A 17,370-nucleotide genomic window follows, 5' to 3' on the forward strand; every position below is an offset into this window, starting at 1 on the left:
CTTATCCATGAGACCCACCTAACTGCTCACCTGACACAATTCTCACGGCACAACCAACCATCCAAATTCTTCATGTCTTTGCCTAGCTTCCAACTGTTCCTCTTCTTCCACATTTGGAAGCCGGTATCATTTCAAGTCCTGATGAGCAGTGAGGCTGTGTCCAGATCTTGACGTGAAGTTTGGTTTGAGTTGTCAGCCCTCCTCTTCTGTGACTGGAGTGAAGCAAAGAACTTTGAATATTTTCATCTGTTATTTCCCCATAAAACTATAGATCGCCGTCCCAAGCGCACACACTCCTCCCCTGGTCTGAAATCCTGGTAAAGGACTGGACATTCCAACAACTTGATCCAAGTTATAGAGGTTCATAAAACCATGTGGGACATGGATTTGGTAAATAGGCAAGGTCTTTACCCAGGGGTGGGGAGCCCAGAACATGAGGGCGTAGGTTTAGGATGAGAGGGGAAAAATTTAAAATGGATGTAAGGGGCAACTTTTTCATGCAGAGGGTGGTGCATATATGGAAGGAGCTACCAGAGGAAGTGGTGGAGGCTGGAACAATTACAACATTTGAAAGGCATCTGGATAGGTATATGAATAGGAAGGGTTAACAGGGATATGGGCCAATGCTGGCAAATGGGACCAGATTAGGTTAGGATATCTGGTTAGCATGGACGAGTTGGACTGAAGGGTCTGTTTCTGTGCTGTACATCTCTATGACTGAGACAATATTCGGAGCTCCACGCTCTGTGACACAATTGTGCTCGGCTGATTGACGGCAGGTCCGGCCCAATAGGGAGAGTGGGCAGGCCTGGAGGACCGAATGTGGACTGGTAGTCCTCCAACCAATCGGGGGGTACAGTGGGGAGGACCCCGAGTGGGGGCACGTGACCCTCACCGTTGGCGCTGCAGCGCAGGCGCGGTGTCATTGTGACTGACGTCTGAACGAGAGCGGGAAGGGGGGAGGGGGGGGGAAGAAGGTAAAAGTGGGGAGGAGGACAGACAGCGGAGTGCGGGAGAGAAATTCAGTCAGTGTGGGCCGGAAGGTTTCGCAAACTTTTGGCGTTGGCCGCAAGCTCCGAATTTAAAACGCTCTGCCGCGCGCTTGCAAACCAACCGGAAATCTGTCCCGGGCCTCGGGCGGTGAGAGGCCCGAGTTTAGGCCGCCATCTTTGTCGGGGGCAATGTCCCACGCGGGACGGATGCGCGGACGCCATGTTTGTAAGGGGCCACTGCGCGTCAGGGAGCATGCGCAACCTGCCCGGAGCTGCGGAACGTAAGTACACACAGCACGTTCGAAGGAAATGTTTGTCTTCTGCATTTTTAATCTTGCTCTGACTGCATTGCCTTTTATTGGACAGGATTTGAAGACATGAGACTTAAACCAAGCATCGCACCAAGTTCTGACAGGTGCACTCGAGTCATCAGGGCACGTATGTTTTATCATTTTATCTGCGCTGAACGGTTCACAGGAAATTTGGAAATAAGGTCTTAAAGGGGTCTTCAAACAGAGTCTGAGAATAGAAATTTGCGTGCTGTTTACCAGACCCAGATGCAGGTCAGTGAGAAGGGTGGTGATGGGTATGCGAATGGGACTTAGAGCAGAGCACACAGATTCCAGAGGGTTTTTTTCCCCCCCAGAAATCGATTACTTTTGAGGGCTTGAATTCAGGAGACCGACGAGGAGTTAGTTTGAATAGTGCAGCCTGGAAGGAGCAACTGAATGGACCAGGAAGATCAGCTTCGGCAGAGGGCAAGCTTGGAGGTGGCAAAGATATTTGACCACTGCTAGAGTGAAGTTGCGGTACCATGGCTGTAGGCTGTCTGGTTCAGTATAAGATGGTTGGTAGAGAGGGGATTGGAGTCGGTGGCAATGAAATGAAGTGTATAGCGGGAGCTTAAGATGATGGCTTCAGGCTCCCTAACATTTAAATTGGGAATGTTTCTTCTCACCCGGTACTGAATGTCAGAAAAGTAAGGGCAATGTGTGACTCAGAGTTTAGATCAGTGTGGTGCTGGAAAAGCTCGGCATCCAAGGAGCAGGAAAATCGACGTTTCGGGCAAAAGCCCTTCATCAGGAATGGAGGGACAGTTGATGTTCACATGCATCTGCTACCCAGTTGCTGGAGACTCGGGGGAGTTAGGATGAGTCCATCTTGTTCAGACCTTGTTTAGTTGTAGCTGATATAAAATCTCGCTCCTTAACTCACATTCAACTCTGCTATCTCTCTCTCCTTTCACAGAGGCCAGACCAGGTTGCATGAGCCGGTTGGGTTTTTTGTGACAATCCAGTAGCTTTCATGGTCACTTTTAACTTGTGACAGCTGCACACATTTCCAGAATCATTCAGCCATGTTTCACAACCTACATTTTCTTTTTTTTTTGGGTTTCCTCTCACACTCCTTTTTTTTCCTGTTCAAAATCGATTTTCACAGGATGTTAGAAGGGGACTGAAACGAATTGCCACTTCAGGATTTAATGGAGTTGTACAGTTTGCCGCAACTTGATCAGGTTATGAACATGGAAGGAAAAGACACTGTCCACAGTGCGGAGAAACCGTACACGTGTTCTCTCTGTGGACAGGGTTTCAGCCGTTCATCTGGCCTGTCGAAACACAAACACAGTCACACTGGGGAGAAACCGTGGAAGTGTGGGCACTGTGGGAAGGGATTCAGTTACCCTTCTGAGTTGGAAACTCACCGGCGCAGTCACACTGGGGAGAGACCATTCACCTGTGCTCAGTGTGGGAAAGGATTCATTCGGTCCTCTCACTTGATGAGACACCAGCGCACTCACGGTGGGGAGAGACCATTCATCTGCTCTGAGTGCGGAGAGACGTTCACCCTGCATTCCAACTTCACGATTCACCGCCAGATTCATAGAGGAGAGATACCTTTCACCAGCTCTGCAGATGGGCAGACATTCATTGATTCATCCACCCTGCAAAACCAGCAGGTTCACACTTGCGAGAGACCTTTCAAATGTCCAGACTGTGGGGAGTGCTATAAAAGTTCTGGGGAACTGATGACTCACCAACGCGTGCACACTGATGAAAGACCATTCAGATGCTCTTACTGTGGGACTGGCTTCAAGCACTCGTCTCAACTCGTTGTACACGAGCGGCTTCACACTGGGGAGAGGCCTTTTAAGTGCACAGACTGCGGGAAGTGCTACAAAAGCTCCGGGGAACTGATGTCCCACCAGCGTGTTCACACCGACGAGAGACCGTTCAGGTGCTCTCACTGTGGGACTGGCTTCAAGCACTCGTCTCAACTCACAGCCCACCAGCGCATTCACACGGGGGAGAGGCCCTTCACCTGCTCCGAGTGCGGGAAGGGATTTGCTCAGTCAGCTGACCTGCTGACTCACCAGCGGGTTCACACGGGGGAGAGGCCTTTCACCTGCTCGGAGTGTGGGAAGGGATTCACTCGCTTGTCCCACCTGGTGACCCACCAGCGGGTCCACACCGGTGAGCGGCCGTTCACCTGCTCGGAGTGCGGGAAGAGATTCACTCAGCTCGCCCACCTGCTGACCCACCAGCGAGTGCACAATGGGGAGCGACCTTTCCAATGCCCAGACTGCGGGAAGTGCTATAAAAGCTCCTGGGAGCTAATGTCCCATCAACGTATTCACTCCGATGAGAAGCCGTTCAGGTGCTCTCAGTGTGGAATAGGTTTCAAGCGATCCTCGGAACTCACTGTACACCAGCGGGTTCACACCGACAAGAGACCGTTCAAATGCCCAGACTGCGGGAAGTGCTACAAAAGCTCTGCGGAACTGATGTCCCACCAACGGGTTCACACTGACGAGAGACCCTTCAGATGCTCTCACTGCGGGACTGGCTTCAAGCACTCCTCTCAGCTCACTGTCCACCAGCGCATTCACACTGGGGAGAGACCTTTTAAGTGTTCAGACTGCGGCAAGTGTTTCAACAGGGCCGATGGACTGACCTCCCATCGGCGTGTTCACACGGACGAGAGGCCGTTCAGGTGCCCTCAGTGCGGGACAGGGTTCAAGCGATCGTCCCAACTCACGGTCCACCAGCGGGTTCACACCGGGGAGAAGCCATTCACCTGCTCAGAGTGCGGGAAGGGATTCACCCGGTCGTCCCACCTGCTGACGCACCAGCGCGTTCACACCGGGGAGAGGCCTTTCTCCTGCTCCGAGTGCGGGAAGACTTTCACTCAGTCGTGCCACCTGCTGACACACCAGCGGGTCCACACCGACGAGAGACCCTTCATCTGCACCTACTGCGGAAAGAGTTTCAGGCATTCGGGCAGCGTCAACGAGCACCAGCGAATCCACACCGGGGAGAGGCCGTTTCTCTGCTCCAAGTGTGGGAAGGGATTCACGCAGTTATCCCACCTGCTGACGCACCAGCGGGTCCACACCGACGAGAGGCCCTTTGTCTGCCCTCGCTGTGGAAGGAGTTTCAGGCATTCGGGCAGCCTGTTTTCACACCAGCGCGTTCACACCGGGGAGCGGCCATTCACCTGCTCGGTGTGCGGGAAAGGATTCGCCCAGTCCGCCAACCTGGCGACCCACCGGCAAGTTCACAAGTGACCACAGGGTTGGACTCTGCTGTCGCTGTGACAATTAATCGCACCCAGGGCTGACCCACGTTATTCCTGATGTTGGCGGTTCCCTCCTGCGGATAATGTTAATGACCTCCGTCACTGCCAACATTGTGGATCTGCAGCTGACTGTTCTCCCACTGCTGCAGTGTCCTTTTGAGAACCTTTTGTGTGTCAGCTATGCTCTCGGTTCATGAATTCTCATCAGAGCTTCGATTAGAATGGTAATCCATTCTCAATCCCTACAATTTAAAGTCTGCACCGGTTAAATTCTTCAGTGAGAAAGCGCAGATGAATACTTGTTGACAATTCCTACTGTCCTGGACGTTCCATACACTGGCCCCTCCATCATTCACCAGAAGTTGGAATTGGGCAAGAATCAATAGGCTCCAAATATTTTTGCCTGATAACCGAACTCCAGTCAGCTCAGGAATGAAGATAAGTGCAATCTGGTCAGTGGATTGGAAGAATCCATTGACTGGAATGTTGACAAAATCCGAGCACATTTCTGCAATATTGTAGCATTTATAGCATACATTTTAAAAGCATTTAATTATCTCAAATGCTAAACTAAACTGTTTCTTCCTTACCAGTGCCTCCCAAACCATTGTCTAACGTGACCCCCCCAAAGGTATGATGGTGGTATAGTGGACAGTGAAGAAGGTTAGGAGAAAGTGAGGACTGGAGGTCAGCATCGAGTGTGTGGTGCTGGAAAAGCACAGCAGGTCAGGCAGCATCCGAGGTGCAGGAGAATCGACGTTTGAGGGATAAATGGGAGGGGGGGGGGGGGGTTGGGGGGAGGCAGCTGGGAAAGCGATAGGTGGATGGAGGGGAGGGAGAAGGTGATGAAGTCAGAGGGGGCAGTGATGGACGGGTCTGGAGGAGAGGGCCGAGTTGGAGGCTTGGGACTGGGATCATGTGAGGGGAAGGGGAGATGAGGAAGCTGTTGAAATCCACATTGATCCCGTGTGGTCGCCGGGCCCCAAGGCAGAATATGAGGCGTTCCTCCTCCAGGCGTCGGTTGGTAACGGTTTGGCGGTGGAGGAGGCCCAGGACCTGTATGTCCTTGGCGGAGTGGGAGGGAGGAGTTGAAGTGTTCGACCACAGGGCGGTGAGGTTGGGGTGTGCGGGTGTCCCAGGGATGTTCTCTGAAGCGATCCACAAGAAGGCGTCCTGTCTCCCCAATAGAGGACACCAGTGAAGAAGGTTATCTAAGATTACAAAGAGATGTTACTCACTTGTCTCAGTGGGCTGAGGAATGGCAGATGGAGTTTAATTTGATAAATGCATGGTGTTTGGGTCAAGCAAACAAGGCGGGACTTATACACTTAATTGTAGAGCCCCGGGTAGTGTTCTCGAACAGAGCGACGTGGGTGTTCAGGTACATAATTCTTTGAAATTTGGGTCAGAGCTCGGGTGGTTAAGAAGGCATTTCGCAAGCTGGCCTTCGGTGCTCAGTCCTTTGAGTATCAGAGTTGGGACGCCATGTTGAGATTGCACAGGATGTTGATGAGGCCTCTTCTGGAGGACTGTGTGCAGTTCTGGTTACTGTGTTATAGGGAGGACCTTATTAAAGGGGAGAAGGTTCAGAAAAGCCTGACCAGGATGTTACCGAGCATGGAAGGTTTGAGTTATAAAAATAGGCCGGGACTTCTTTCACTGGAGGTTGAGAGGGGTGACCTTACAGAGGATTATAAAATCATGAGGGACATGGATAAGATGAATAGCAAAGGTCTTTTCCATAGCGTGGGGGAGTTCAAAACTAGGGGGTGTATTTTTAAAGAGGAAGATTTGTAAAGGACATGAGGGGACCTTTTTTTTTTCACACTGTGGTTAGTGTGGAACGAACTTCCTTCCTGACAAAGGGGTGAGATAGCGACAACGTTTAAAAGGCATTCGGACAAATACATGAATAGAAAAAGTTTGGGGGGGGATCTGGGCCAAATGCAGGCAGTTGGGACGAGTTTAGTTTGGGAACATGGTTGGCGTGCACTGGTTGGACCATGACTCAGAATAGCCCCCTCTCTCGCGAAGAGTGCTTCCAGTGCAGTCTTCAGGCTGTCAGACACAGGAGGGGCCGATTATTTCTGCGAAGCACACGTCTCTCTCCAGGGCAGCCTCTGAAAGAAAATTTGGATTGAAGGTCTTTTTCTCTCTCGTTAACTTGTGGCATTTATTTCCTATCCCTAACTGCAGTGGAGGAGGCAGTGGTGAGCTGGTGCTTTGAACTGCTACAATCCTCGGGGTGTAGGGGCACCCACACTGTCGTTAGGGATGGGAGTCAAGGTTTCGATCCATTAACGCCGAACGAATGACAGTGTCGTACCAAATCGGGACGGTGTGGGTCTTGGTTGGAAACTTGTTGGGGGGGTGACGTTCCCATTGCAACTGCTTCCCTCGTACTTCGGGGTGGTGGAGGTCACGGGTTTAAGGGGGTGCTGGGTCCTGGGTGTGCTCCTGCGGTGCACCTTGTCGACAGTACACCCCGCGGCCACTGTGTGGCTATTTGAAGGAATAGTGGATCAAGAGTGGAGCTGGGAAAAGCTCAGCGGGTCAAGCAGTGTCGTAGGAAAACGGGAGTCGACATTTCAGGTCGGGACCTTTTCATGAGGACTGGGGGGGGGGGGGGGGGGGAAAGGGGGCTGCGGAATAAATGGGAGTGATCGACGGAGCTGGTGGGTGAGATTGGTCAGTGGGAAGGGTGGAGCAGATAGGTGGGAAGGAAGATTGATAAGTGGCGGGGGGGGTGGGGTGGGGGGAGGGGGGATGGAGTGGCAGGGCTGGACCTGGGATGAGGTGGGAGATTTGGAAGTTGGTGATGTCCACGTTAAGGCCATGTAGTTGTCGGCTCCCAAAGGGGAAGCTGAGGTGGTCTCCCTCCAGTTTGCGCGCAGCCTTGTATCGATGGTGAGGAAAGCCCAGGTTGGACGGGTCAGCAGGGGAGGGGGAGCTGAAATGGATGGCAACCGGAAGGTGGGGTTGATTGGAGCATACGGGCCATAGGTATTTCCTGAACCACTCCCCAAGTTTGCGCTCGGTCTCTCCGACGGGGAGGAGACCGCATCTGGAACAACAGATCCAATGAATCAGGTTAGAGGAGATGTATGTGAATCTCTTGGAATGATTCCTAGGGGGCCTTGGATGGAGGTGAGGCGGGGGGAGGAGGTTCTGCACCTCCTGCATTGGCAGGAGAAGGTTCTCCAGGTGTGGAGGAGGGGTTGGTGGGGATTGTGGACCGAAAGGAGGGAGTCGCGGTGGGAACGGTCCCTGTGCAAAAGCAGATCGAGTTAGGGAGGGAAATATAATTTTAGTGGAGGGGTCCAACTGCAGCTGGTGGAGGATGATGCGTTGGAATTGGAGATGTGCGGGGTGGGATGTGAGGATCAGAAGGACTCTGTCCTTGTTGGGGGTGGGGGTGGGGGGGTTTGTTTGAGGGCAGAGGTGCGGGGAAATGGAGGAGATGCAGCTGAAGGCATTGTTGATCACGGGCAGAAGGAGAAATTGTTGGAGAAGGAGGACATTTGGGTTGTCCTGGAGTGGAATTCCTCAGCCTGGGAGCAGAGGAATTGGGAATGTGGGATCATGTTTTTTTTTCGCAGGCGGGGTGAGGTGTCGTCAAGGTAGCTGTGGGAGTCGGTGGGTTTGTAAGAGTGATGAGTCGGTTGTGGGCGACGGGATAGCGTGTGGGGTATCAACTGAGTGGGGGGGTTGGGGGGGGGGCCGCTTTGTTTAGATGACGTTAAGCTCCCTGGGTCGTGTTTCCCACACGCGGTCGGATTCGGACAGACTCTTGTCAAAAATAATCACTTTGAATAGGAAAGGCATTCCAATTTGACGGTGGCTGACATTCGTTCCAAGTCGCGTCCCCTGCCAATCGTTCAGGGGCGATGCCACAGGCCACGACAGAGGCTAGGTCTCCCTCTGCTTGTTCCCTGGGACCAAGTGAACCATTCTGTCCTGTTGCGCGTTTCCTGTCTGTTCAGCTCTTGCATCGTCCTTACTTGGCCGTTTCTCACTACGTTCAGGTCACGGATGCCCTTGACTGGCCTTCCCGGTAATCTGTAAGTGCAGGACTGACCAGCCTCTTGTGCGCAGTTCTGGTTGGCCATTTTAGGTAAAGGAAGAGGCACAGTCCAGGGCGCAGAGAAGATTTAAAATGGTGAACGGAGGAATGGGTGTGCTTACCGATTAGCAAAGGGTTGTCTGGCTTGGGTTCGTTTCACTGGCTGAGGAGATGACTTCTTGTAAAATTATCAAGTTTCCTCTTGTGGAGAGCAGCTGTCACTATGCACTAGTCAACAGGGAATCCAACTGGGGATTCAGAAGCAGCCTCTGAAGGGGCAAGGCTGTGCTGGTAACCCACTACCACAAGAAGTGGTAAAAGTGAATGCTGTCGATGTGGAATCTCGAAAAGCACAAGAAAAGTGCTGGAGAAGATGTTTGTTTGAAGCACTAAACCCGACCGGGACCGGTTGTGTCAAATCGCCTGTTTCTGGGTCACGTTGAGGATACGGGCCCCTGGGAGGTAGAACAAAATGGAGCTACACAAAATGGCTTCTGTGTTGCTGAATCAGCTCGCACTGAACCAAATCCTGTGCAACCAGGCTCCTGAAGGGGTCAGGCCTTAGCCTCTAGATTGTGACCTATTCCCAGACTGTCTAACCACCAGAAACATTTGATATTTATGTCCTGTTTCCCTGAATGTGAGAGTCAGTGACAGTAGCAGCAGAATTAATCGCATCCAGAACCGAGCCCTATTCTGACCGACAGTTTGGGGTTTATTTTGATTGATGTTAATAATCACTGGAACTAGGCGGGAGTTTGATATCCTGACGTCTGTGAAATAAATCAGCTTCTTTTCAAATACACGCGGTGTGTCAAGTCCTTGAATTTTCCAGGATAAGCAGAGACTTATCAATGTCCTGTTCCTGACTGCTCCATTTTAGGATCTTTTCTTGTTTCTAATGCGAGATAATTTTTAGTTCTTTTACTTTTTGTCATAAGAGACAAGACGTCCCTGTTAACAGTCACGAAGAAAACAGGGAATGCTGGAAACGTTTAGTGTTGGTCTTGCTCTTTCTGGATTAGAGTGGTGCTGGAAAAGCACAGCAGGTCAGGCAGCAGCCGAGGAGCAGGAGAATCGGCCTTTCAGGCAAAAGCCCTTCATCAGGAATAGAGGCAGGGAGCCTCTGGGGTGGAGGGATAAATGGGAGGGGGGGGTGGGGCTGGAGAGAAGGTTAGCCAAGAGTGTACAGTAGGTGGATAGGGGTGGGGATTAAGATGAACGCCTCATCTTCCGCCTCGGAACACTTCAACCCCAGGGCAGCAATGTGGACTTCACCAGTTTCCTCATTTCCCCTCCCTCCAACCTTACCCCAGTTCCAACCTTCCAGCTCTGCACTGTCCCCGTGACCTGTCCTATCTGCCGATCTTCCTTCCCACCTATCCACTCCACCCTCCTCTCTGACCTATCACCTACTGTACTCTTGGCTACCTTCTCCCCAGCCCTACTTCCCTCCCATTTATCTCTCCACCCCAGAGGCTCCCTGCCTTCATTCGAACTTTTACCCGAAACGTCGATTTTTCCTGCTCCTCGGATGCTACCTGACCTGCTGTGCTTTTCCAGCCCCACTCTGACCTAGACTCTGGTTTCCAGCATCTGCAGTCCTCACCTTTGCCTCGCTCTTTCTGCACCGGTCACGTTGTATTCTTCGCTCGGTCCTATTAGCCTTATGACATCATCTGCCCAGACTGCACGCAAAACAAAACTTTTCACTACCTAGGTATACGTGACACTAATAAATTGAATCCCGTGCTGCTAAGTCATGGGGTAAAAGTGGGATCTGTTGAAAGCTACTGTGCTCATTACAGTTTGAGGATTTTAAACGATCGCAAAGACACCCAATGCAAGGCCCTAAAGGCAACAACAACTTGCATTGATATAGTACTGTTCACAAAGTAAAAGATTCCAAGCTTGCTTCACGTGTCAATTAAATGCCTGATCATAGAGCTCAATTTCCACCGGTGTCTGAATGGAGGGGAGAGAGGATGAGGGAGAGACTTCCAGAGCTTGGGGGCCTTGGCAACTGAAAGCATGACCAGCAATGATGGGAGCGATGTTGGTGGGTGAGCGGAAAGGGTCAGTACTGGAGGAGTGCAAGGGAGCCCTCAGAGAGTCTTGGGGCTGGAGGAGGTTGTAGAGTCATAGAGACGTACAGCATGGAAACAGACCCTTTGGTCCAGGCCGACCAGATATCCCGACCCAATCCAGTGCCGCCTGCCAGCACCCGGCCCATATCTCTCCAAACCCTTCCTATTCCTATTCATACACCCATCTTTTAAATGTTGCAGTTGTACCAGCCTCCACCACTTCCTCTTTCGGAGACTGTCTGTCTGAGAGAGAGAGAGATGCAGCCTCTGAACAGTTTCAAGCACAGCACCGAAACGGACCCATGGCAGGTCATAACCGTGGCGGTAAACAGGATGACAGATGCTGTATCCGCAGCCTTATAACACATGACTGATCTCTGGTCTGCAGCAGAGTAGAAACAATGCTATGATCTTTGTCCAGTAGATAAAGGAGACAAGGAAACTTGAACTCCACTCAATAACGAATCTGCACTTCTCTCCATTTTACCCCAAACCCTCAAGACGGGGCCAGGATGCTGCCTCCCTCTCTCTCAGCATGACACTGTGGAGTAGTCCTTACTGAAACTGGGAGGAGCTCAGATCCCCAGAGGGCGGACACCAACAGCATCTGACGACCCTGAAGGGGCAGCACGGAAAGGGTGGCACGGTGGCTCAGTGGTTAGCACTGCTGCCTCACAACACCAGGGACCCAGGTTCAATTCCAGCCTCTGGCAACTGTCCATGTGGAGTTTGCACGTTCTCCCCGTGTCTGCGTGGGTTTCCTCCCACAGTCCAAAGGTGTGCAGGTTAGGGTGGATTGGCGATACCAAATTGCCCATAGTGTTCAGTGATGTGTAGGTTAGGTGCATTAGTCAGGGGCAAGTATAGGACAATAGGGTAGGGGAACAGATCTGGATGGGTTACTCTTCAAGAGGGTGGGTGTAGGGATTCTACAAACAAAAAGAAAGATTTACAGGTGGCCCGGTGGCTCAGCAGTTAGCACTGCTGCCTCACAGCGCCAGGGACCTGGGTTCGATTCCAGCCTCAGGTGACTGTATGGGTGGAGCTTGCACGTTCTCCCCGTGTCTGCGTGGGTTTCCTCCAGTGTGTTCCAGTTTCCTCCCACAGTCTAAAAGATATGCAGGTTAGGGTGGATTGGCCGTGCTAAGTTGCCCCTAGTGTTCAGGAACATGTCAGGGGTAACTGTAGAGTAATAGGGGAGGGGAAATGAATCTGGGTGGGATACTGTTCAGAGGGGTCAGTGTGGACTTGTTGGGCCAAATGGCCTCTAATAGAACATTACAGCACAATACTGGCCCTTCAGCCCGCAATCTTGTGCCGCCCTGTGAAACCAATCCAAAGCCCATCTACCCTACACTATTCCATTCCCATCTATAAGCCGAACCAAAGACCACTTAAGTTGGCAAGTCTACAACTGTTGCAGGCAGTGCATTCCACGCTCCCGACTACTCTCTGGAGTCAAGAAATTGTACTAGCCGTTTTATCACCACACTAGGTAACATGATCAGTGATCCTCTGGTGAAACAGTGGTGTTCTGTCCCCCTTTCTATTGATGGGGCTTGGTTTCTTAAGGTGGGTGATATCATTCGTCTCAACAAATCGTCTCAAAACAACGCCGGAGACTACATTGGGATCAAGGCTGGAATGGGGTCAGGAGTGAAGTGGCCCTTGGTGAACCCAAACAGAGAACCAGTCAGCAGCATATTGCTGTGTAAATGCTGCTCAGTAACACTGTTAATTCACTTGGCGCCAGTTTGCTGATGACTGGCATTAGATCGATGGGACGGTCATTGGACATAGGCTGAGAAAAGGTCACCGGACCCGAAATGTTACCTGATTTCTCTTCACGGAGGCTGCCAGACGGCTGAGCTTTCCCAGCAACTTCTGCTTCTTGTTGATGGTTATGTCCTGCTTTTTGTCTGCACAAAGTTAAAAATCACACCACACCAGGTTCTAGTCCAACAGGTTTATTTGGAAGCACTAGCTTTTGGAGCACTGCTCCTTCATCAGGTGGTTGTGGAGTATAAGATCATAAGACAGAATTTATAGCAAAGGACTAGTGTCATACAGCGATACATTGAACAAACCTGGATTGTTAAGTCTTCTTCTTTTAGAATGCAGGTTTTGGTTCACTATTATGTAAATCCCAGAACTCCTTTTAAGTCACCTTCTCGAGATAACGTTTTTTTTAACAAAAGGTGGCACCTCAGCTCAGACAATGCATTAAAGGTATGAGGTCAGAGTCTGTCTGTGTCCCAAACTTGAGGCAGACTAGTTTTAGATTTACAAGGATGTTGCCAGAGTTGGAGGATTTGAGCTATAAGGAGAGGCTGAACAGGCTGGGGCTGTTTTCCCTGGAGCATTGGAGGCTGAGGGGTGACCTTATAGAGGTTTCCAAAATCATGAAGGGGCATGGATAGGATAAATAGACAAAGTCTTTTCCCTCAGGTCAGGGAATCCATAACTAGGGGGCATAGGTTTAGGGTGAGAGGGGAAAGATATAAAAGAGACCGAAGGGGCAACCTTTTCACACAGAGGGTGTATGGAATGAGCTGCCAGAGGAAGTGGTGGAGGCTTGTATAATTGCAACATTTAAAAGGCATCTGGATGGGTATATGAATAGGAAGGGTTTGGAGGGATATGGGCCGGGTGCTGGTAGGTGGAACTAGATTGGATTGGGATATCTGGCTGGCATGGACGGGTTGGACCGAAGGGTCTGTTTCCGTGCTATACATCTCCATGACTCTATATTTCCAAAGTTTGTTAACTGAACAAATCCAGGTTTTTGCTATAAATTCTGTGACTTATGATCTTATGTTCCACAATCACCTGATGAAGGAGCGGCGCTCCGAAAGCTAGTCTGCTTCCAATTAAACCTGTTGGACTCGAACCTGGTGTGGTGTGATTTTTAACGCTGTCCAGCCCAGTCCAACACTGACTCCTCCACATCTGGTCTACACTAGACATCAGTTTCCACACGGACGGGCAGATGTCGCCGCACTGGAACCATTTGGCTAGTCAAACCGGGAGGTTAGCTGTCCTGGACATTTTGCTTTTTGAGTGTTACAGATGGTTTGCACACTTTGAAGCTGGTTCCTCTCCATAGCTTCCCCACACGTCGAGAAGCAGGTTGTGACTTAAGTACTTCCCCCTGTTTTTAAGCAGAGCTGGTTTACTTTCTCTGTCCTTCTGTTTGTGGGCCTTGACTTTGTAAGCACTTCAGCAAACACTGGTGTAAACTTAAACCAGAGTGAGATTTTATTTGACATACTCTCAGTTGCCAGCGAGGGGACAATTCACAACACAGCACGCTCGCAAATGTGTAAGAGGAGATCAAAGAATAAAAGACATTTGTCAATTAGCAGCAACTTAAATACAAACACAACCGAGGCATAGCAGTTTATCAGTGGCTGTGTGTTTAGCTGAAAATGAGCAGTCTGGAATTCCTTGGTTAGTTGGCTAGCCTGCAGGTCATGGACTGTGAACACTCTATTCGCATTAAAATGGCCTCAAATGTACAAGGCATGATGAGTAAGTTTGCAGGTGACACTAAAATAGGCAGTGCCGTGGACAGTGAGGAAGGTGCTCAGAAATTGCAGCAGGACCTTGATCAGTTGGGGAAGTGGGCCAAGAAACGGCAAATGGAGTTTAATATAGATGTGGAGCAGCACGGTGGCTCAGTGGTTAGCCCTGCTGCCTCACAGCGCCAGGGACACCAGGTTCGATTCCAGCCTCGGGCGAACGTGTGTGGAGTTTGCACATTCTCCCTGTGTCTATGTGGGTTTCCTCCGGGTGCTCCGGTTTCCTCCCACATTCCAAAGATGTGCCGGTCAGGTGAATTGCCCATAGTGTTAGATGCATTAGTCAGGGGTAAATGTAGGGTAGGGCAATGGGTCTGGGTGGGTTACTCTGCAGAGGGTTGGTGTGGACCTGTTGGGCCGAAGGGCCTGTTTTCATACTGTAGGGAATCTAAAGTGTGAGGTCTTACAATCAAATCAAGGTAGGGGTTTCATGGTGAATGGTGGAGGGTAGAGGAACAGAGGGACCTTGGAGTTCAGGTACACGGTTCTCTGAAAGTGGAGACACAGGTAGACAGGGCAGTGAAGAAGGCTTTTGGTACACTGGCTTTCATCAGTCAGGGCACTGTTTAGAAGTTGGGAAGTTATGTTGCAGTTATACAGGATGTTGGTGTGTATTGTGTTCAGTTTTGATCACTTTGCTATAGGAAGGATGTTATTAAATTGGAAAGAGTGCAGAAGAAATTTACAAGCATGTTGCCTGGACTCAATGTTCTGAGTTATAGGGAGAGGTTGGACAAGCTAGAACCTTTTTCTTCAGAGCATAGGAGACTGAGGGGAGGGATGTTATAGAAGTGTATAAGATCATGAGAGGCGTGGATAGGGTGAGTGCACTGAGTCTTTTTCCCAGGATTGGGGAATCGAGGACTAGAGGGCATCAGTTTAAGTTTTGAGGGGAAAGAATAAAAAGGGAACCTGAGGGGCAACATTTTTTACAGAGAGTGGTACATATGGAATGAGCTGCCAGCGGAAGTGGTTGAGGCAGGTACATCAACAACATTTAAAAGGCATTCGGACAAATACATGGATAGGAAAGGATATGGGCGAAGTGCAGGGAAATGGGGTTAGTGTGGACGGACATTTTGGTCAGCATGGACCAGTTTGGGCCAAAGTGCACGTTTGTGTTGTAGGACTCTACAAACACCATGAATATCATCTGAGGAATATTGCTGAAATGTAAAACTCTACTTCACTATTTTGGTGCAAGTACTTGTACAGAGCACAAATACTGATTGCAGGCTGTGTTTTTTCGAATGAGTGAGAGGTTTTACCCTCATCACCTGAGTTAAGAGTTTGGCGATCAACAGGAGACAGTGTAAAATAACATTTGGAAATAGCTGTCAGTAAAATTCTCAATGTTATTTCACACAGCATTTCCTGTCGATCGCCAAACTCTAACTCGGGTGATGAAGGTAAAACCTCTCACTAATTAAAAGAAAAGCCAGCAATCAGTATTTGTGCTCTCTACAACCGCTGAGTTCAGCGATATTGGAGTCACGTGACCAAGCCCTTCCTTTTAGGGATGGTGGCAGTGAGAATAGAACAGTTACCATCAAGACAATGTCTTGCAATGCAAATAGCCAACTGTTCTTAGCCCATCTCAGAGGTTTAGTGAAGCTGTTAACATCTTACAGGTGAGGGACGACTTCGAATTTTTGTGCATTGCTGTTTTCATTGGAGACAATCTGGTAGTTTATATCACCACTAACAATCCCAGTCCCATCAAGAGGGACATAACTGTTGCCTAGAGTCATAGAGGTGTACAGCATGGAAGCAGACCCTTTGGCCCAACCTGTCCATGCCGACCAGATATCCCAACCCAATCTAGTCCCACCTGCCAGCACCCGGCCCATATCCCTCCAAACCCTTCCTATTCATATACCCATCCAGATGCCTCTTAAATGTTGCAATTGTACCAGCCTCCACCACATCCTCTGGCAGCTCATTCCATACACGTACCACCCTCTGTGTGAAAAAGTTGCCCCTTAGGTCTCTTTTATATCTTTCCCCTCTCACCCTAAACCTATGCTGTCTCGTTCTGGACTCCCCAACCCCAGGGAGAAGACTTTGTCTAATAATTCTATTCATGCCCCTCATGATTTTATACACCTCTACAAGGTCACCCCTCAGCCTCCGACGCTCCAGGGAAAACAGCCCCAGCCTGTTCAGCCTCTCCCTGTAGCTCAGATCCTCCAACCCTGGCAACATCCTTGTAAATATTTTCTGAACCCTTTCAGGTTTCACAATATCTTTCCGATAGGAAGGGGACCAGAATTGCACGCAATATTCCAATAGAGACCTATCTAATGTCCTGTACAGCCTCTTTGGAAGTTTACCGCTATGTCTAGTCACATGATCATAGCAGTTACCTTTGTATTTATATTGAGTGATTGTTGGGCTGTTTAATACATTAAGATTTTATTTTTTAAAAATCATTAGATTAGATTAATTACAGTGTGGAAACAGGCCCTTCGGCCCAACAAGTCCACACCGCCCCGCCGAAGCGCAACCCACCCATACCCCTACCTAACACTACGGGCAATTTAGCCTGGCCAATTCACCCTGACCTGCACATCTTTGGACTGTGGGAGGAAACCGGAGCACCCGGAGGAAACCCACGCAGACACGGGGGGAGAACGTGCAAACTCCACACAGTCAGTCAGTCGCCTGAGGCGGGAATCGAACCCGGGTCCCTGGCGCTGTGAGGCAGCAGTGCTAACCACCGTGCCGCCGTCAGTTCACAACAATATGACAAAGCAACTGCCTCAATACTTGACCCTTGGAGAACTCAACCTCAAACATTCCTCTGGCTTGAAAAACACCCATGAAACAGGACGGTCAGGTTCCTCCCACTCGGCTAGTCCTGCCTCCATGTTGTTACTGTTCCTGTTAACCCATGCACACCACATCGATAGCCTTGCCCTCTTCAATCACAGACTGTTACCTCTTCAAAAAGACTCCAGCAAGTTCATTGAACATGATTTTGCCTTAAGAAATTGATGCTAACTCTCCCTTATCCCAAATGTGTGCTTCTCCAAGTTTCCCAAGCAACAAACTCAACCCGATCGGTC

The 17,370-nt window shown here is 50.1% G+C and overlaps 1 protein-coding gene across 1 annotated transcript in view; it reads left to right on the forward strand.

Annotated features, from left to right (window-relative positions):
- LOC140460076 (uncharacterized) overlaps window positions 1-5,343 on the forward strand; it is a 78,222-nt gene extending 72,879 nt beyond the window's left edge. The window contains exon 8 of the mRNA XM_072554477.1: window positions 2,452-5,343. Within this exon, the coding sequence (XP_072410578.1) occupies window positions 2,452-4,560 (2,109 nt within the window). The 3' untranslated portion in view covers window positions 4,561-5,343. The remainder of the gene's footprint in view (window positions 1-2,451) is intronic.
- Window positions 5,344-17,370: the final 12,027 nt, after the last annotated feature.

This window comes from Chiloscyllium punctatum, chromosome 36 (assembly GCF_047496795.1).
Source record: "Chiloscyllium punctatum isolate Juve2018m chromosome 36, sChiPun1.3, whole genome shotgun sequence".
NCBI lineage: Eukaryota > Metazoa > Chordata > Chondrichthyes > Orectolobiformes > Hemiscylliidae > Chiloscyllium > Chiloscyllium punctatum.